The sequence below is a fragment of the Triturus cristatus genome, chromosome 9 (genome assembly GCF_964204655.1).
Source record: "Triturus cristatus chromosome 9, aTriCri1.1, whole genome shotgun sequence".
NCBI classification, from domain to species: Eukaryota; Metazoa; Chordata; class Amphibia; order Caudata; family Salamandridae; genus Triturus; species Triturus cristatus.
The window spans coordinates 847,554,837-847,576,828 of NC_140592.1; the positions used below are offsets into that span (position 1 = coordinate 847,554,837).

The 21,992-nt window shown below is 44.6% G+C and overlaps 1 protein-coding gene across 1 annotated transcript in view; it reads left to right on the plus strand.

Moving 5' to 3' along the window:
• The window catches only part of LOC146798941 (exocyst complex component 3-like), a 243,595-nt gene that overhangs the window by 180,427 nt on the left and 41,176 nt on the right, over positions 1 to 21,992 (plus strand). Inside the window, exons 7-9 of the mRNA XM_085626310.1 lie at positions 4,537 to 4,669; positions 8,239 to 8,328; positions 21,421 to 21,576. Of these exons, the coding sequence (XP_085482436.1) occupies positions 4,537 to 4,669; positions 8,239 to 8,328; positions 21,421 to 21,576 (379 nt within the window). The remainder of the gene's footprint in view (positions 1 to 4,536; positions 4,670 to 8,238; positions 8,329 to 21,420; positions 21,577 to 21,992) is intronic.

The window sequence follows — 21,992 nt, forward strand, 5'->3', positions numbered from 1 at the left end:
GTAGAATTTTGTGGGCTGTACATAGCGCTTTAAATCTCACCCGCTCCTTCACAGGGAGCCAGTGAAGCGCTTTGAAGGCCGGGGCAGCAGACTGCCTTCTGGAAACATCCATAAGGACTCTCGCAGCTGCGTTTTGCACCTGTTGGAGGATTTTGAAGGTCGCTTCAGGAGCACTGAGAAACAGCGCATTCCCATAATCGAGCCTCGATAGAATCAGGCCACGTATCAATAGCTTCCTTGCTGAATCAGGAAGCAGAGGTAGCACCTTTCGGGCTGATCTCAGTAAGCCAAAGCAAACCCCTGCGGTCTTCCTGGCATGAGTCCTGAAGGACAGGTCTTCTTCCAACCATACTCCCAAGGACTTGATCTCCTTCTTGGGGGATGGTGGGTCGCCAAGAGACCGGGGCCAGCAGCTATCAATAATGGAGGGGCTGGAGTTGCCCAGGAGCATCAGCTCGGTTTTACCTCCATTAAGCTTGAGAGCGGAGATAGACATCCAACGAAAAACATTGGCAAGGCAGTCGTGTAACACCTCAGGTTGTTCCGCCAGCTGAGTGAGGCCCACCACCAGCTGAGTATCATCAGCGTAGCTGATGATCTTCACCCCCGAAGGGGCGACCACTCTTTCAAGTGGAGTCATATATATATTAAATAGGGTAGGGCTCAGCGATGAGCCCTGCGGGACTCCACATTGAAGAGGGATTAAGGCAGATTGCTCTGACCCTTCCCAGACTTGGTAGAAACGGTCAGAAAGAAAGGATTCCAACCATTTCAGGGCCGTCCCTGAGACACCTACCTCTGACAGACGTTGGAGGAGCACCTGATGACTCACGGTGTCAAAGGCAGCACTCAAGTCCAAGAGGATCACTGCCACTGACCCTCCTGTATCCAGAGTGCTCCTTGCCTCCTCCACTACTGCCAGCAGGGCAGTGTCTGTTCCATGGCCGGGGCGGAAACCAGTCTGGGAGTCTCCTAGCAGGTGGTTAGACTCAAGATGGTGAGAGAGCTGACGGTTGACCAACTTTTCTGCAATTTTCGAAAAACCAGGCAGAAGTGAAATAGGCCTGAAGTTGGTCAAATTGGATGGATCCAGTCCTGGTTTTTTCAATAGGGCTTTCACCACAGCCTTTTTCCATCTCTGGGGCACTGTGCCCTGAGCGAGTGAGAGGTTCAAGAGATCAGTCAGAGGAGTGGACAAGGTGTTAGCCACGAACTTGAGGTATTTTATGGGAACAGGGTCACTCGGGGAGCCACTCTTCATCTCCAACAGGACTTTTGTCACCTCCTCCTCCGAGAAGGGGCCAAAAGATGCTAGCTCAATCGAGTGACTTGTGCGGCTAGTAACCGGTTCATGGCTTTGAGGAATAGTGGGTAAGGAAAATAAGATTTTCTCTATTTTAGAATGGAAGAAACTGGCCAGTTCCTCACATTTTTCTTTGGGGTTATCATACAGTACTGGAGGGACTGGGGCTTTCAGGAGTTCCTTGAAGATTTTAAACGATTCTCCAGAAGAATTGCTTGCTCTCTCAATCCTGTTACTAAAGAAAATCTTTTTAGCGTCCTTCAGTGCGCTTTTATATTTCCTCAGCTCCCTTTTGTAATTGGCCCGGCTTTCTTCCGTCTGCTCTCTCCTCCAAGCACGCTCAAGCCTTTTACAAGAGGTTCTGATGCACCTAAGTTCAGGGGTATACCAGGGGGCAGAGCCAGTTCTTCTCTCCCTGACAAGTCTCCTTTTATTCGGGATCAGTAAGTCCAGAGAATTAGTCAGCCATTCGCCCAAGAGCTGATCAGCGATGTTGGGGTCATCTACAGGGTGAGGACAGGTTTTAGCCAGTTCTTCCGCCCAACTGTCCACCGGGAGCTTCGACCAGAGTCGTTCCACAATATATTGTCTTGGTGCGGGGTCACTCCGGTTCCCCAGCAACCAGCTAAACGGAATGAGATGATGATCAGTCCAAGGGAGAGCCAGCATCTGGAGAGCCAGTAGGTTCGCAGAATTGGCAAAAACCGCATCAAGCTGATGACCTCTAATATGAGTAGCTCCCATATTAACTAGATGTAGGTCCAATGCCCTGAGCGAACTTAAAAAATCCCTTGCTACTACGTCATTGGGGTCGTCAAAATGGAAGTTGAAATCCCCAAGAATGACAAAGTTGGACGAAGCAGCAGCCAAGGGGATAACAGCCTCCATGAAAGAATCCACAAAGTTCCCTAACGTAGCGGGGGGCCGATACACAAGGAGACCAGAGATAGAGACAGTGGAGGAGACGCAAAGGGTAAACTGACAACTTTCAGCGTTGTTGATGCCACAGTCTACCGCTTTGCATAAGAGTGTGTCTCTATAGACAATGGCCACTCCACCCCCTCTCCCATCCGGCCTATCAAGATGGAACATGAGGTATCCTGGGGGGAGAGCGTTGATAATGTCGGTGTCGGAACCTGAAGTCAGCCACGTTTCCGTCAGGAATAAGACATCAAGACTGTGGTCCACAAGGACGGAGTGAACCTCCGTAGCATGACAAGGCAGTGATCTGCAATTAAGCAGAGCCATAGTTAATGGGTCAGGATCCTTACGGGTGTTATGCGGGCGACAGACACGACAATGTCTAAATGTAGAACCCTCAGTCCAATAATAGCAACAGCTGGGGTGTCTGGCCGTGCGTAATGCAAGCAGTGTGTCCCGCGAATACCTGTGTAAAGGGGCCCGGGGGCTAGACGTGTTAAGCAGAGTGGTATGCCCTATGCCCGTCCGGGCCCGGACGGGCACAGACGGGCTAGTCTTTGGCGTGTCTTCGGCGTGCCGAGGAAGTGCCCGCTGCGCTCGTCCGCTGCGCTTCCGCGCAATGAGCATAGTAGAGGGGAAGAGGAGGGGGTGTGGCTAATCAAAAGGGGCGTGGCCCCGAGTCACGTGAGAGGTGACGATGCCGGGAGGTTGACCTTCCCCCAGCAGTGCGCGAAGCAGAAGCAGCAGGTAGGACAACAATTGCGATTAAAAAGTCAAACAAAACAGTGCAAAGAATACAATTTTTTAAAAAGTTAAGGAGCAGACCCCCGGCTTCCGCCTCAGGGGTAAATAGCGTGTCGGCAAACAAGAGATGCTTGATGTTGACCAACTTCACTTTTATTTTCTTTTGTACTCTTTATTTTATTTTATAAGCTTCATAAAGCTCGCAACATTTTTTATAATTAAAGGGGAAAAGCACAAATTGATTTTTGCAGGGGTACTCTTCAAAACCTACTTTTATTTAGTGGGTTTTCTTGCAAAGGGTTTTGTAGTAGAATTGTCCTTAAAAACATTTAAGAAGAAAACTCTTCTACAATACAATTTTTAGTTTTAAACTCTTTTCACTGCTTATAAAGCCATGTAAAGTCTACAAAATGTGCAACTTTGCGAAGTTGCAAAGATACACCGATACATTCCAGGAAAACAAAAATTGTATAAATAATTCCAAGACAGAAAAATACCAACATGGAAATGAATTTTCAAAACGTGTTTGTGGCAGGGATGAGACAAAATTGCACCTTTGAGAATTTAGGAAGAGAAACCAACAATATAATGCCGGAAGCAGAAAGTCCCAGGCATGGAGTTCATTATCCTCAGTTGCGTTACCAATTCCCACTAAGTAAGTGTTGTACTGGATCGCTTTTAGAGCTATCACATTCTTGCCTATCAATGCTGATGTGTTGTCAACCAGATGTTAGCTGAGATCTGGTTGAACCCCCATCCTTAAAAGCTGGTTATACTCCCTTGAAGCCTCACCACCCTGTGACTCCTGAGATGCCTCTTCTGGGGGATTTGTTGTAGAAAACCTAAGAGGAATGAGATCCAATGAGTTGTCAGTGAGTTCACATGAGAACAGAGAGGAACTGCCCTACCTCACCTGGAACACAAAAACTAACGGCCTCATAAGGCAGCAGGCACATCTAAAACCCTGTTTGCTTTGAGGATTGGGGTGAGAGAAGGTGGGACAGCCTGACTCTTTCTATTGCACACCACGGTGGATGCCTTTTCTCGCTCCTTTTACTTTAACATATTTGGTATCCACAATAAGATTCATATTACTCAACTTCACAGACAATAAAAAGATGATATCTTCTGTTCAGGAGAATGTTTACCTCCAACCCTAAAATGTTACCACCTTGTCAAGGTATAGCTATAAACATGCAATTATCTGTTTGCTTTGAACATCAACCATTATAAAGCCTACCCAGTCATTAACCACATCCTGAGCTAGGTAAGGAGAATGAAGCAAATCCACCTCTTGGTTTAGTTGATTTAAAAATTGAATATTAGTGCACCCTCTACTATTGAAAATATGGGGGCTTTTACAAGATATTCACCAACTCTGGCTTGGATGTTACATGCCACTTGAAAATGTGTTACACCACACTCCCCATGCTTGGAGGTCTAGCCAAAGCCATAGTTGTAAAACGCAATTGAAAAATTCAGCAATGCAAAATGTCATTTCAGTTTGCTGATATATTATTACCATTCTTCATTTTCAGCATATAATTTCTGTAATCTTCCTTTTATAGAACCACAAAACATAACTTAGCCGAAAGAAATACTCCCACCGAAGAGATGGAGAACATATTGAATGCGGGGATACAGAAAATAGAAGTCCAGGGCGCTCAGCATTTACTGTCAACTTGTCTCCCAGTAATTAAGGTATTGAGAGAGGAATGAATATAATCCTCGATTGACTTTTAAAATATGTATCTGTTATTCAGTGAAACCCCCCAGGAAATTAGACTTTATTGCTACTGATTTGATATCTTCACTGATCTCCCAATGTCATGGCATTCTATCGGGACAGTAGTGACAGTGGTGTAGTAATGGTGCAATGGGCCCTGGTGCAAGCAATGTATAATGGTCCCCCGCCTAGCATTTACTAGCCACCATATAAAATACAGCTATCATTTGAGTGTGTCGAGCCTCTAGGACTCCTGGGCCTCGGTGCCACTTCACCTGCTGCACTCTTGATAGCTACGCCCCTGAGAATAACTCAGATTCTCATACATAAATAAAATCGAGTTCTGTAAGTGTGCATAAATGGAAAGTGACCCTTGGCATGTGGGACACCTGCAGGCAGGAGTGCCTTGGGACACAAAAATCGTCTGGGGCACTAAAATAAAAGTGGCCTCCAGTAGAAAACTAGATAGCTAAAAAAGTGTCCACAGTTTCAAATTAGGCCACTGTTAAGATGGCAAAGACACACAGTATGGGTATTTTGCAGTGTATGTGGGAACTGCATGCATTTGTGTTTAATGCAGGAAATGTTTGTGGCAATATTAGGGAAATCAACAGTGGCCATAAAACAGGCCCACAAACTGCCAAAAATCGGCCAACCTAGTGATCTGTCAGATCAGCCCATATGGCATTTCCTGTTTGCTCTATAGGACAGTCCGACCCTGCCTTCGGGTGGCTCAGGCTTTGATGTTACAGGAACTTGCATTCTGGTACCCGCCGTTTTGCTTTAACTGTAATAATGATAACACTATAGTTACCACAGCTTGTCAATGAGGCTCGACAAAAATCCAGGACAGGTTGAAGTTTGTCACACCTCTTTCAGCGAAAAGGACGTGCGGGTTAGGTCATGTTGAATTGATTTATAAAGCTCTTGTTCACCAGAGGATTATTTCCGCTGAACTCCAATAGCAGGATGTAGTCAGGGCGAGAGAGGGACTTTCATTAACTTACTTTAAAAAAAAAAAAAAAAAAAAAAATCCTATCTCTCCTCCTTTGCTCCGGTGCACGCCTCTCCAGATCCTAACACAGTTGAGGTGCGTAAGCCACCATGATTTTCTTCTTTCTTTAATGCCTTTTTTGTTATGATATCACGTTCTACTATACTATATGGTATTTTTCATTCCTATACGTAGGCTCTGTTCATGTAAGCTTCATGCTTGTTATAATTGCTTTTAATGAGAGTTTCTATTGAATTGCTTATTTTTTGTATATGTTTATCATGATGATTATACCCCGTTCCCCTCCCTTCTCCTTCCCTTCTTTATTTCTTCAATAAACTCAAACTTAAAAAAAAAAAAAAAAAAAAAAAAAAAAAAAGCAGATCTCAAAGTCTGCTTGAAGGACCCATAGTTGATTGTAGACCAAAGACTTTCTAGTAAAGCATTTCAAATATTTGCTGAGCAGACCCCGAAATTATGGCGTGGATGTGTGTTGTGCGTAAGATGTATATGTATGCTCATGACGTTTTCTGTGCACAAGGATACTTGTACAAAACAGGTCACTTTTTTCATAACAAACACCCACAAATAGCTTCTTACACCTCTATGCAAGAAAATCAAATGCAGTCAAAATAAAGGTAAAATATCCCTCGATGACGTCGAAAATGTAAGACTGGAGCACTTTATCTTAGCTCCACATTTCTTCTTTTGCATTCTGCTGAGGTGGAATGGAAAAAAGCAAGACATCTTTGACCTTATTCCCTGTCCAGATACTGCAATACGACATGCCCCCCTATTGTGCATCACTGTGCATCAACCCTGTTGCACATCACACCAGGCTCCCAAAATGCACACAACCCTATATCCCTATACTATACATCACCCAGAGCTCAACTGATGGACAGCATCCGGCACGCTATATGCGAGCCAAACCTATTCAATTTGTCAGTGCTTGTCTTATGCTGCCGAGGCCCATATACACAGTACTGTACACTGACACTTCTGTAAGCTGTGCCCACTGACATATTGCAAGTGATGGGGTCTCAGCAAAATCTGGCGATCGTCTTGTAAAATTTGAGTCAAACCTCTGAGTAGCAGATATAAAAACGAATGAATGAGCGCCCTTCACCTGGGTAGGACTAAGGGGCCTGCAACTACTCAGCGACCAAATAACCTATGCCCTTCTGCTTTCTACATATTTACTCTGAGCAGCCAATAGTGCTACAAGGCCATGTCCATGACAGAATGTGCGCTAAACAAAACCCACTAAAACAACATAATATAACATTATGATTAAGGCTCCTACTTTTCAGTTTTTACTGATTTTTATATATAAATACAGACAGAAAACCATCTATTTCGTGTCTGTATTTATTTTTAAATTTGGAAAAATACAGAAAGCAGTTCTTCTTTTGGGCAATTCTCACTACTGTCAATAATGGGTGGCTGGTCAGTGACTGTGCAGATTGATAGGAAGGGGCAGTTAAAAAAAAAGAGATTTACTTATGAAGTTTAAATAACTGTAGAGGGACATATTTTGAGCTGTTCTACAAAATCAATATTTTCAGATAATTGCATTGTACTGGAAATTTCTAGAACCCCCCTGGATATTGAGACGTGAGTATACTTGTATTTGTTAAATAAATGTGGAAATATACCTATTTCTGCTACTTGTTTACACTAATCACAGAATAAATACAGATAAATACATTTTAAATTAGCAAATAATAAATATGGATAAATAAGGACGGAAATGTCAACAAAATAAATAGCGTAAAACCAGGAGCCCGAAATACGATGTATTGGTATTGTCACTGCCACCCTAATTGATCTCCCTACCTCACTGGTACTGTTTCTACCATGAAATAACATTTTCATTATATCAACTCATGCTGAAAGAGCCTCCTTTAGCTTCCTCTTTCAGCAAGAGTTACATGGCCTGTGTCACACTGAAAGCTCTTCAAAAAGCATGCTTATATGTGCTCCCTGTTAAAAACCCATAAGGTAAGAAACATCTAAGCAGGGAAAAAAACAATTTTCGGCTTCAAACGAAGAAAATCAGCTCTCATCAAGGTGGGCCCCAATGCTCTTCCGCAGCTCCCTACCTGTGGAACCCTTTACAACAAGACCTCAGACACTGAGAGGATCTTCTCCAGTTCAGGAAAGAAACCTAAAGATGCCTTATTCAGGCAATACATAGCCCTACACCTTCTCATCACCCCTACCACCACACCATCTCTCCTCCTTGCTTTCATTCGCCCTCACTTCCCTTGCTGGATGCTGATGTTGGCTGGAAAAGTGTGGTTCTTACACTTATTGGGCCCTTATTATAGTTTCAACCTTGTTATTACATTGTGTAGTGCACTGATACATGATTTGGATATAGTGGTGCTATATAAACATGTTAAATAAATGTATTGCACAAAATAACATAGCAATGGACTTCCAAAGAGGCTGATTGAACGGCACATGTGAATGCATTTTAGCAGTTCCTTCAAACACCGTGATAATCCTTGTTCTAATTCTTTTTCTTGGTTTGAAATACTGAAGAGTCATTTTTCAGAAAACTGCACGGACTTTCGTTGGCTTAGAACATACCTGGAGGAGAACTTAAATGTCCTTGACATGACTCACTGTGAGGTAACGTGGGGCATAGCCATAAACAGCTTGTTTTTACTAGGGATGCTAAAAAATAAATATCAGCCAAAAACTTGTGTAACTTATTAAAATTAACTAAGGATATAAGATACAGTATTTCCGTACCATTTCTACTACTGTAATGATACCTTCTTTAGAGATGTATAATGTTGACATGGTTTTACTCTGTTTTGAACATGTGTCTCTTAGTACCAGTGCACAAATCCTAAAAAAAACAGAAGTAGGGAAACTAACCAATTTAAGCCGTATGCAAGGGACATCATGGCATCACAGGAAGTGACATCATAGGTAGACGCTTCACAACCCATGACCTTACAGGAAGTGACATAACACAAATGGGATTAGATCCTAAAACATAACCCATATGTGGTCTATCATGACTACATTTGAGCACATTACTAGACCTAACAAATGAAATTTTGCTTCAGGTTTGTGCCAAAAACGTGACGCAACCCTGATGCAAAGTATGGGACTCAACTTATACATTTGTTTTTTTTTAAATCTCAGCCACAAAGAGCTAGGCAACAAGGGGGAACATGGCAGTACATCTGTTCTGCCTAATTGGTTGCAAAGTCTGCATTTTAAAATATGGGTTTAAATGCACCTGCTGCAGAGATCTGTGTGTGCCCAGTAAATCTCTGGGAATAGTAATAATGTTAAGAAAACTTTGAAGGGTAACATATTTGGTAAAGAGATCTATTTTGGCTAGTCCCAGTTTTGAATCAAAGTAGCAAATAGGGTTAATGTGTCTCGTACATGCACATCATGTAACATGCACATGACAGCCTTTTATTTTAGGCAGATAGGTAAGTGGGTACCGCTTTAAACACAGAGATCGTTTTGTTACTTGCAGTTCATAAATTGTAATCCTTCCAATATAGCACAGTGCGCTATGAAGGTCATGTGAATCCTACACCTTGGAACCTTTTCTGTCTTATTTTACACATCCTGTACATTTATTGTCAGTGTATAATGTGTACATGTAATGTAAAACGCTCTGACTCCCCGAATTGGGATGAGTTCAGCATATTTCAGTGGGGCCCAACTCCTTGGCAGGATAGGCAGCATCCACCCTGTGAAAAGAGTAGGTAGACACCCTAAACCTGCGTGTAATTGTATACGGTTCCCATGAGCATTAGTGTCTGCAGCTAGAAGGCAGCAACATGTTTCTTTTTCATCACTAAGGTGGAACCGCGCATTCAGGTATACAATGGCAGAAATGCACTGCAGTCCTTCAAAAAAGGCCATATGAACTTAAACAACCATTTTAGAAAGTCACTGAAGAATAAAAGATCTGACTTTGATGCAACTATTCCTTTCCCAAGATTTTTTCCTTTGGACAGGAGATTCACCTGTACTTTTACCTTTTGGAATCTGTTCAGGGCTCCTATTCTTATGGAACCACTACAAACCTAAGATCTGGTGCTCTCTTTGGGGAAACTATTAATTTCCCTTAATTTGCTCTCCACCCCCTGTCCGTGCCAGCCCATTGTCTTTTGTTCTGGCACAGTATTCAGCTGCTGATGGTACTTTTAAAAGTTGAGGCACAGTAGCTTCACCCAGGAGTAATATCTACAGGCCTCCCCATGTAAAATAAGTCCAATAACGTGGAGCATTGTTTGAAAACCTTAAGTCTTATGTTCATGACTTCTGCAGTTACGATAAAGAAACAAAACATCAGAATGGATCACATTTGCCTTCCCTTAGATGAAGGGGAATATCTTTTTAGTTTATAATAGTAAACACAAGATGAAGGATGGTGGCTGCCCACAGAGAACCAACAAAGAGAGCCCCCTCACTCTTTTTCTCTCTGTACTTCCTTCATCTCCAGATTTTTCCTTAGGAGAATACTCAAGGTTTCCCACACGAGTAGGCTCCAGAAGATTTTAAGTGCCTGCTGTTTCATAAGCAAAAAGAACAAATGATGGACGGAATGCTGAACAAATCAAACATTCAGCCCCAGTTACAGATCTGGGTTTAAAGCATTGTTCTTTTGTTCATCATACCACCCCAGTTTGAACCCAGCCACATGCAAATCAGTCTTGACCCTGCTTCTCAGTGGAACAATCCAGCCTGAACTGCCAGGCCAGGTCCTCCCTGGACCAGAAACAAGCATCCTGGGACCAGTTTCGGGTATCACTCCTCATCAGCCAGGCTAGCTTGAATCCAGTGGCACAGTGAGCACAGGACCTACATCACTGCGCCACTGGATCTTAGCCAGCCTGGCTTATGAGGAGTGATACCCCCAAACTGGTCCTAGGATGCTTGTATCTGGTACAGGGAGGACCTGGCCTAAGAGTTTGGGCTGGACGGTTCCCATGGGCAACAGGTTCAAGACAGATTTGCATATTGGCTGGGTCCAAGCTGGGGTGGCATGGTGAGCGGAGGTGTGTGGAGACAGATGCAACTTTATCCGAACCAGGACAAGGATTGAATGGGGGCCCTATGTAATGGAAGGCGTTATGATTATGAAAGGGTCATAAATTAATAAAGTTTGTAAGCAGGGTTTTAGAGTTGGAGGTGGTGTCCTTCCAGAGGTCGATATAAACAACAAGGGATTGGGAACAGTCAATGTGGCATCAAAACACTCAGTTGTACTGTTGAAGAAATAAGAGCACAAATGACAAGCTCTTCGGTAGGGGAGATAGAAGCTGCACAGGTAGAGGGAGTGAAGTTTATGAACATGTCTAAAATCTCTCTTGAGTCATTACTGGCATTAATAATGCATGTAGTATAGACATTTCAGCAAGCCTTTCTTAGGCATTCATGCAAGATCCTAAAGCAGCAAGGCAAATATCCTTAGAAGAACTCTTATAATGGGGCCACCAGTTCTGTACTAAAGGTTTACCTTTATTTTTAAAGGCAGCCACATCTTTAGAATACCAGGGGGTGAAGGGGCATGCACCAACAGGATGATGATAGTCATTGATTAGGGCTATAATTGTCCAAGTTCTAAAGTTAGCGGTACTAGCGGTCAGATATCTTCCAAACTCGAAAATGCTCTTTATTTAATCCTATGATCAATTCTTCGGGGGACATTTTTAAGTAGGTTCATTTATATGTCCCGCCAGAAAAAGTGGTACCATGGATATCAATCACAGGTAAAGAGATAAAGAAGTGACTAGCTGAAGGGTCATTTCAAAGCTTAAGAGGGGATGATATGCTTAAAGGAGTCAAGTCAAGGTTTGAAGCAGCCTTTCAAATGTGGCATTCTGAGTTCAGTAGTTGATTCAGAAGAACTTACATGTGCAGGTGGCATGGTTATGGAGAATTATAAAGCTTTATATTGGGCTTTGCCAAAAGGCACTGATGAGTCTAGAACCAGGGGCTGTATAATGAGCATGTGCTGTGGCTCAGAGCAGAGCTGTGTGTCTCTTTTTTAACATCTTCCTCTGACTGAAGGGCATACATTTACCTTGGAAATATTTTGGGGGGTGGCAGAGTTCCAGAGCCTACACATGTAGGCAGAATCAGCTAAAAGGTGAAGGTGGGTAAGCCGCCGTGGAAAAAGTGAAAATCTGTGAAGAAGTGAACAAAATGGAAGCCCTACAACGGTGGCAGGATGTTACAGAATAGCCATACATTCATAAGCTCACCTATGTAGGCTAAAAGGGTTTCATGGCTAATCAAGTCCCCAGTTACCTGGAACAAGTCACGAAAGGACCTGTGGTACTAGAGCACATTGACTTCTTCTCTGAACTTGAAAGAACATAAAGTAGGGTAAATTATGCAAGAAATTAGTCTCTGATACTTCCACCACTATGCTCTTGCTGTTTCATACATGTAAACAAATGAGCCCAGTACCATATGAATGGATACCATGCTCATTTAGTTAAATCACCTGGTGTGTAAACACAATGCTAAATTTGATTTGCATGGAAATCATTAGCTTTGACAGTTTACTAAAATGATGGTACTCCTTTAGTGCTTAATTTGTCCGGGTGTTAGTCGGTGCTTGGCAATAGCACTTATTATAAAACACCAGCACTTATTTATGACAGTCCATCATATGGTGGAGCTGCCTGTCTATTTAAGAGCAGATCTCATCTATATATAAACTTTTACAAAATAATGAAACCAGCGGATTCAGGCCATTCTTGAGGCGACTTGGAATAGTCCAAAATGTCACACTTTCGATGTGTGATGGTTGACATTAGGTATTCTTGGAATGGACAGCAGGTAGTGCCAACTATGGTGGCCACCTGAGAAATACTTTGGTCAGTGGCAGTTACATTTTTACAAATTAGGCTCTGCTACACCCTTGTCAGAGGATTTGCTAAACTGGGGGAACACAGTCACCTGCACAAAGGTGCCCCCTTATGGGACAGTGACTGTATTAAAATAGGAGGGGGGGTCGAACCCTCTTCGTATAGATTCCGTGCCAGAGGACTACAGACTAGAGCAGTTTTTTATAAAGGGCAGATTGAAAACATTTGTGGAAGCTGGGGATGAATTCCATTTTTCTCCGACCCTCTTTTAGGATTTCCTGAGACTGTAGCACTGGGACCAGGAGAACCTAAATCCCCATCCCATGCTGCTCCAACACTCCTCCATGCTCAACTACCTGCATAGGTGTGGGGCCTTCAAGAGCACAGTCTTAGGCCTATACAAGATCCTCACCACTGCTAGCTACTCAACGCCCATTTCCAAACCGTTGACAATATGGTGGTCCACTTGCAAATAGAGTATACAGATGAGGACTGGACAGCCCTAATGCGTGGACATTACCAATTGCTTAGAGAGGCATAGAAAAAGCTAAGTTACTAGGGGCCATTAACTAATCTTTTGGTGTTAGATCACACCATGGTGATAACCCCGAAGTTGTACATCAGAAGACCGGATGGTTTGCTTTTGGGTTAGAAGAAGCCAAACTTGGCATCCTTGGGCTGTAGAGGATGGACGGCACGCCAGACGGGCAGCTGCTCCAGTATGGCGGAGGAGCATCGCCCCCCCCCACCAGCAGTGCAAACCCCCCCAAAAACGATAATAACCCTGTGTTTATTATTTTTAAAAAAAGTACGGGCCTCTTGGGGACGGGGCCAGGGGGATAATGGGCACCCACGGGAGTGGTATGCACTGTTATAAATGCACATGATCGTTTGACCAGCCATCTCAGGCTGGCCAAATCGTCATGCGCATTGATACTCTCTTCAACCCAGCTCCATTGCTTGTTTGGAGACAGCAAAGCACAGGTTAAAATTCCAAAAGTGGAGCCCTTTTGAATCCATTACTCCCAGTACGGCAGGTTATTTCATGCAGAACATTCAAGCATCAACGGAGTCTGCGGAGTCTTCCTCATCAGTAGAGGACTTCCGCCGGAAGCCAGCAGGGTCCAGAAAATCAGCAAGGAGCTGCCACCAGACCTAAAGATGGTCCCCCACCACATCATTATGCTAACACTGTTTCAGCCACACCTCTTACGCCATCGCCCACTCAGCTGCATCAGCCACCCAGTGCTCCAAACTGGGACCACCCATGACTCATCCAGTCGATTGCCACATGGCACTTAGCCAGCATCAGTAACAATTGCAAAACAAACGCCATTTTCCGGCCTTTCGTCCGATGGCTGTAACCCAACAGGCAAATGGTGGGCTCCGCAGAACTGGGGAACAGCTCCACCGCCCTCACCCCAGCCACCAAGGCGGGCAAGTCCATGCCAAATGTAAAAAATAAGCTGCAGGGCTCTTGTATCGGTATCTGGCTGGCTTATTAGGACACATTTTATGCAAGAGCACACGTGTTATGTATGTGCGGGAGAGTACACTAGTGTCTCTTGCCTCCAAAAAATACTCCAATAGCTGTTGAGTACGAGAGGGGGCGAAGGCGTATTAAACCTCTGCAGGGAAGCCTTCACTTTCCCGAGCTGTCCCTCTGGGCAATTGCCGAAGCACTACCCAAACCTATTCTAGTGTGAGATCCGCTTCGAGATCCAGGACAGTGGCCTCCCCCAGCTGGGGGAGCATTAAGGAGGCCAAAGATGCAGATATGTGCTCTGGGTCAGGAGGATGAGGGCTGTGGTACACCTGCTCCAAATGAGATTTGAAAACCTCCACTATTCCCCCCGTGCGTGAATACACCCCGGCCCTGGGGGGATTGAAGATGAAGTATGGGGGGAGCGGGGAGTTTCCTACCATAGGATCCAATCTAATAACCTTCCAGAGCTGTCCCTCTCCCTATGGAGAAGTTGGCTGTAAGATTTTATGGTGAATTTATCCAATCGTTCTCGCATGTTTGCTACCTGCCGCTAGGCCACTAACTCCCTCCGCCTACCCGCTATATCATCTGGAGGAAGCTGTTGTAAGTGCACTCAGCCTGGAGAGTGCGCCTAACCCTATAGGTGATTCCAACGCAGCACCCCCGTATCACAGCCTTCAGCCTCCCATTCAGTAAACCTGTGACATGTAGAGGATGAATTAGTCTCAAAATTATCCGACAGCCCCTCTGCCAGCGTCTCCTTGCCCTCTTTATCTTGGAGAATCTTGGGGAGGAGCCTTCAGATCAAAGGTGACCAAGCACTGCTCCCCCATCTGATCTCACAGCGCACAGGGGTGTGATTAGTCAAGTGTTAGGACAGATGGGCCACTATAAGGACCACCACCCCCAGTGACACCGACAAAAAGATCCAATCCAATTGGCTGAACGTATTATGTGTCGGCAAATAGTAGCGGTGTGGGTGTTCCTCCATATGTCACATAACACCAGGTGGGCAATGATCTCTTGGAGTGAAGAAGTCCTCCTATGCTTAGTGTTGTGTCATTGGGGGTGTCTATCAAGCTCCCCGTCCAAGATGCAATTACAATCACCAGCCCAGACAACCCGACAATCCAGCTCCGGCGAAAGTACCTGTACTTTTGGATAAAATTGCCCATTATCAATGTTGGGCACATAGGTATTAACAATGACTATGTTCACTTCATCCAGTCTGCCTTGTATCAGAAGTTAAGGACCCTCAACATCCACCTCCATGTACGAAAGGGCAAAAGGAACACCCGGTGCTATCCAGATAAGGACTCCCCTAGCAAAAGTCGAATAGTTAGCATATTGGATTTGTCCCCTCCATTTCCAGGCCAACTTACTATTCTCAGCCTCTGAGAGGTGCCTTTCCTGCGATCAGGCAATATCAGCAGTGTGTCTCTTAAAAAAGGGGAGAACCCTATAGCGTTTCTTGTAAGTGCCCAGTCCCCGCACATTCCAGAAGATGAGCTTACATGTTCCGGACCTACTCGTTATTATTTGAGGTGCGCGTGGAGATTGAGGCCTCCCTCCCTGTGACAAGATGACAACGACCTGTGGGTCAACATAATAAAACACATTACCAATCCCATCCCAGGCGAGTATAAATGAACCACATTATCATATGAGTTGAAAAGATTTGATGTGTTAGGACGTACACCATCGCAACCCAACCTTCCCAGGACACCAACAAGTATCAACTCTAGATTTGAAACCCTCCTTTGAAGCAGAATACACAGACCTCTTTGCATAGCATATTTGTGTAATAAGATCACAAAAAAACATAGGCTCAGCGCATCCACCGCAGAACCGCCAATGACTCATAAGAGACGATCAATACCGCAGGAGTAGGCGGTTAATTTGCAGCATCTAATCATTCAGTACTAGTAGTAGTGCTAGAACCACACCATTTACCCTGCAGTAGTGATGAGGGCGAGCACTCTCTCACATCCAAAACCCAAGCGGCAGCGGTAACAGTGGACCACCCCCAGTTAATGAGTCACAGTACCAGTGAAAATGTCACTACATTGGGAAGGTGTGTCCGAGGCCCCTCCATCTTGGGGATTGTCAGTTACCAGTGACTCAGACACTAATGAAGGCTCAGCAGCAGCAGAATCTATGGTTTCATCGTCTCTGATCATAATGTGTGCCATGCTCTGTGCTGCCGGAGGACCTCTTCCCTAATACTTAGCACGTCTACCCCCACACCACCTAGTGCGGGTATGGAAGGGGTCTGCTTCACTCAAGGTGCGCACATGAATCATGTCCAACATGTCTAACAAGGACCAAACGTTCTTGGGACACTCAAAGAAATGTGATTTCCCTGTCGCTATGACACGTAGCTTTGCAGGGTAGAGGAGCATATACTTAATGTCCACCACACGTAACCTCTTCTTCACCTCCAGGAAGGATTTACACCACTCCTGCACTTTCTGAGTGTAGTTAGAATAGACTGCAATATTTAGATTTTCAAATTGCAGTGTGGGCGTTCTTCTGGCTGCTCTCAATATCGCGTCTCTATCTATGTAATCCAGGATTTTAGCAATAAGAGCCCTCAGCAGAGTGCCCGACGGAGGGACGGGCACCAGCACCCTGTGCGCCCTTTCAATGCCAAAGTCAGACAAGTCCCTAGGGTGCAGTGTGTGCCTCACAGGGTTTCCAAGAATCTTTCTGTCGACTGGCCCTCCACCCTCTCAGGGAAGCCCAACGGGCACACTTCATTCCAAAGTGATCGGCTCTCAGCGTCTTCCACTCGATTTTCCAAGGTGTTAGAGACAACAGAGGGTTGGGAGACCTATTGTTTAAGCTGACGCACCTCTGCTTGCAGTGATGTTATATTGGTTTCCGCATTATCCACATTGTCTGCCCCTTTACCAGTGCACAGCAATTTCACCTCAATGGAGACTCTCTCTATTGGGCCTCAAGCACCACTGTAGCGCCCTGTATAGCCTCGATGAGAGCCACTCAATGTGGCTCCTCTTGTCCCTCAGGCGAATGCTACGGGGTCTCCCGAGTTCTCCTTGTGAGTGATTCTATGGGTGGGCTGATATGGGGTTGTATACACTGTGATTGTATTTCCCTGTTGGTGCCACTGAGGTCTGTCTGTCCCCATGATGTGGCCGAGGAAGAGCAAAATACACCTGTAGGTACGCCAACAAAGCGTGTGGCACAGACCACCTCAAGTAAGTCTCTAGCAGAAAGGTGTTGCGAAGACATGATACTGGCTTAGGGCAAGCAGAGCACAAGACAGGATAATTGCTTTCAAGGGGTCTTCGCCAAGATCAGCAATAGTACTGCGGCCAGTCACAAGTTGAGGTGAATGCTGTGATGGCAACCTGTCGAGCTGAGTAGCGGCAACAGTCCAAGCACCAGCCCCGGGCTTCAGTTTCAGAATTGTGACTGCCCCCATCTCCACAGGGAATGATCGGGCTTTCAGAAGAGGTTGGGAGAGCAGTACCCCTCTCTGCTGCCTCCCCCTCTGTGGATGCCGCTAGTTGCCCCAGAGCCCCCAGGCAAGCAGGCAGCCAGCCCCCCTCACCATCCTAAGGGAACCCTAGGTCGGGCCTAAACCTTGTAGACCCCAGGAGAACCCCCACTCTTGTCACCCTGAGGGGAGACCACCCATTTGTGGGCGCTGTCCAATAGGTCCCACTCCTCCAAGAGGACCCACAGCACCAGCCCAGGTGATCCACCTCCGGGACCATGGGGATCCGATATAAGCCCTGCGGTTATCTGGTGAGCAGTCAAGTGTTGATCCATTCCTCTCACTGCCGCTGCTGAGATCCCCCAACACAATAAGGCAGAGCGCCAATCCAGGGCCTCACTGGTTTCTCCACAGCACCTTCAACAGATTACAGGCCTCATCTGGGCCCTGCACGGGCAGAGGCCCCAACATGGCACCAGGAACCCGGGTACCAGGCCACAGAGCATTCAAGAGCCAGCTGGGTGGGTCCCCACTCTGGACCACCAGTCTCCACCCCTCCAGGCACCCCGCTCTCAATGCCATGGATGGGGGGGGCTAGCGTTGCTTGAGGGGGAGAGCCGCTGGCAGGGAGACTGCCTCAGCCTCTATCGGGGCCCGCACCCAGACCCCAGGATCCCTGAGAATAGGCAGGATGTTATTGACGGCCTCTCCGGTCGTGTACAGGGCCCGTGTTTGATGTCGGATTGAGTCACAATTAGTCCCACCAGGAGCAGCTGCCGGCGTCCCCTGACAGGCCACAGCGGGGAGGAGGGGGGGGCGGTAGCACCACCAGGCCCCAGCCAACTCATTTGGCAGGGCCCCAGGCACACTCCATTCCCTGTGCAACAGGAGCGGGTGTGAGGCAGCGAAACACCTCTCAACGGCAATTGCCGGGCATGTAGAAGCAATGCCATGGGTTGATGTTGCTAGCAACGGCTATTCAAGGCAGGATTGCACAAGATTGATCAGGCACATTCTGTTGGCCGTCTTTCCTGGCCACGCTCATAACTGTCTGGGCATCTTTGAAGCCAAAACAGATCTCTTTATCATTGCTTCAAACTACCTCATTAATAATGTGCAACCTTCAGTGCCATTTATTTTCTTACCACACATATGCCCTGTCTCCCTAGAACTAAAGCTTGGAATGATCTCTTCTAGGTACATATCCTCTCTCACATTGTCTGGTTCCAAAGCATCTCTTTAGCAGTGCAAACATTGAATAACTCATTGCCAAGCTACTGCAAATGCCAACTTTAAAATACACTTATAAGAACCACCTGTCTTCATATACAACACAATCTCATTATGAATAAAGTGATTGGATGGTGGAAAAAGAAGAACCTAGGCCTATACCAGTTCTCTGATGAAAGCAAAAAAGTGGTTGGCAGTATGCTTGTATCAGTCCTGGCCCCTGTAAATTTCCTGGGCCATATGTCAGTTCATAATGTTTTACACACCTACAATAGTAGTCAGCCATATGCTAATCATCCTTGGTCCTGCTTCAGTAGGAATAGTCCAGCCCAAACTACTAGGGAGATCTCATCCGAACTAGAACGCTAGCGATCTATGTCTTGCTTACACTGTCGAAACCGCTACAGTAGTTGGACTGAGGACAGAAGCACAGTGCAGCATCTGCCCTACAGGGAAAACATACCACAATTACCAAGTCAGGCTCGGGCCTAACCCCACCCTGACCTTGCCCCTGTACCACCAAACATTGACTCCAGCCAACCCTCCCACTGACATTTTCCTCCTGGTCTCAGCGGGGAGAAAATGTCAGTGGATTTTCCATGGACTCAGAGAATAAATACCTAGAAAGTTAACTGGTATTCCTGTATCTGTGTAGTTATTCCCCATGCTGGGGACAAAGTTTCTAATTGTCGGAATTAGGTGAAAAATCCTATCTGGAGTCAGAGATCTCACCCCCCCCAATTTCCCTGTACCAATTTTGGGTCGATATTGCTTGTATTCCATCAGTACACGCTAATGATTGGTAGAGCCTTTTCAGCTTTTGACAAAAGACCCCAAAACATTGTGATCAATTGTGCTAACTTTTGAATCTTTGACACTCCAAGAAAAGCACAGAAAATTGAGAAGCTGCACCTCCTAATCACGGTAGAGTATACATGTGCAGTGGATTGTGTCTGAGATACGTAGAACTGGCCCCATTTGGACAGGGCACCATTTGCAGAAATAGCATTGAGAAATAGTGTCAAGAATGTATTTATTAAATAATTTATAGAACTCAACTAACCAGTGAATAGTGGGACTCTGTACTTGTTACCATATTTAATATGACTAAACCAGACAGCTAGGAAGTGGGAGCCACAAGTTAGGAAGACTGCCGCAGTGATTCTTGTTCGATACCCACCTAAGAAGTACACAGAGTGATATGAGGTAAATAGAGGGAATATCACCAAAAAACAGTCTTCAAAAGTAACAAGCTTACATCATTAGATCAGGTCTTTGAAAAATTATTCTTTGAGCAAGTACTTCTTAAACACATTATGCAAAGTGAGGCGTGAACAACAGCATCTAATGTTTTCTGGCGGACAGTTCCACAGTATGGGGCAATATCTGGAAATGACTGGGTCACCATTTTTGGTTAAGTTTCCTTTGGGGTTTAGCTTTACTTGTTGATCATGCTCCTCATGTGATGGTGAGTTTTGCTGGAAACTTGGATGGCTTTTGGAGGCGATTGGCTTTATATGTAAGATAAAGAACTTTGTGATTCTAGATTTGAGGGGCAGCCAAGATAGGTGTGTTAGGAGTTTGGAAAGATTGCCAAAGTTATTGCCTATTACCAATGGGGTAGAGTGGCAAACAATTATGAGAGGAGCCAGAGTTTAATGAGGCAGTCCTGTGAGCAGAACAATTTCTCCATCTAAATGGAAAGCACACTGGCCTGAAACAGCAGGCAAAAGTCTTTGTACAAAACAATGAAGATACTAACCAACAACCCTATCAGTGTCCCCTTTTCAGAATTTACGGATGAACTCAGGCCAGGAGCACAAATTGAAAATGAATGAAAGAACAAATTAAAAGTATATTGCCATGTATATTTTCGGTCTGCTATCATCCAACTCCACAATTACCATCATTCCTACTACGTCTATCATTGTCAGTCTTATTCTTTAGAATTTTCAGGATGTCTTTTCTTAATTTGATTTACAACTGAAATCTGTCTAATAAATCATTAAGACAGGAATTAATCTTTATTTAGTTTTGTTTCATATCTTTAACAATTGTTTAAATGATTGAGTACTGAAGACATGTCTAGAATTTGAACTTTAAAATGTCATTGTATGTCACCTGTCTGCATAGATGTATTCATTTTGCTTGATTTTCATTTATTAGTGGAAAAGAAAATTTGTTGCTTTATTGAAAAAAAAATCCAAATTAAAATGTTATCAGTATAAAATGCCATCCAATATGGGAAACAAGAGAACCCAGAGAAGGAAATCTCTGGCAACATAACAGAACACAACACAAACAATACCATACTATACCATACCATGAACAATTTACACTAATGAGCACTAATCTAGTACTAACTACTTCATGTACTTTTAAATGATTCTGAAGTGGCTCTATTCAAGAAATGTTTATTTTCAATTAGTACAAATATATCTGTGCCCTCTTTCCACTTTTACTAATAGGGAGTTGGAAATTTAGGCCCATCTGCAAAAACATTAGTATAGGAAGTAGGATACTACTGTGGTGGTGTAGGACTTTAGTAAAAATAATACGAACTATACACTCTTATTCGAGTTGCATTCATCTGGAATGTTGCAAAAGGAATTAATTCATGCTAAGATTTATTTTCCGTTTCAGGGGACCTCATCAACATAATGTAACTAATTGTTGGTGTTTTGCAGGGCTTTGTAAAGACTGTTCACCACAGAGCTTGCATGGAGTGCTTGAGAGCGTTTCTGATGACTACAAGAAAGTGCTCATATTCAACTGAAAAGGATGTCATCAGTGTGTTTATCAAGGAAGGAAAACAACTGCAAAAGTTTTTTCAGAAACGTTTGGTAAGTCCAGAGTTTTAAATGGGGCATGGCCAAAGAAGTGTAATTATGAATCCTTTTTTAAAAGACCTAGCCAGTGGGCCTGATTCACAAAAGTAAACTTACACTTTTGTGCAAGTTTACTATTTTTTTGCTATTCAAAAACTATGAGTTAATTGTTAATCTATGGGAAGGGTAGTCATCTTCCAAATATATTAATCTCTCCTTTACACCACTTTTTCCTTTTAGACAATTACTCCCTTTTTCTCTGGACATATTTCTCAAATCCCCAAGCTGTATATATTTAACATCATCTTCCACTTCATCACTATGTTTTCACTCTGTCCTTCTGCATGTACTTCCTTCCCTTCACCACAAACACACACACACACACGCACACATGCACACACACAAACACGCACACTCTAACACACACACAC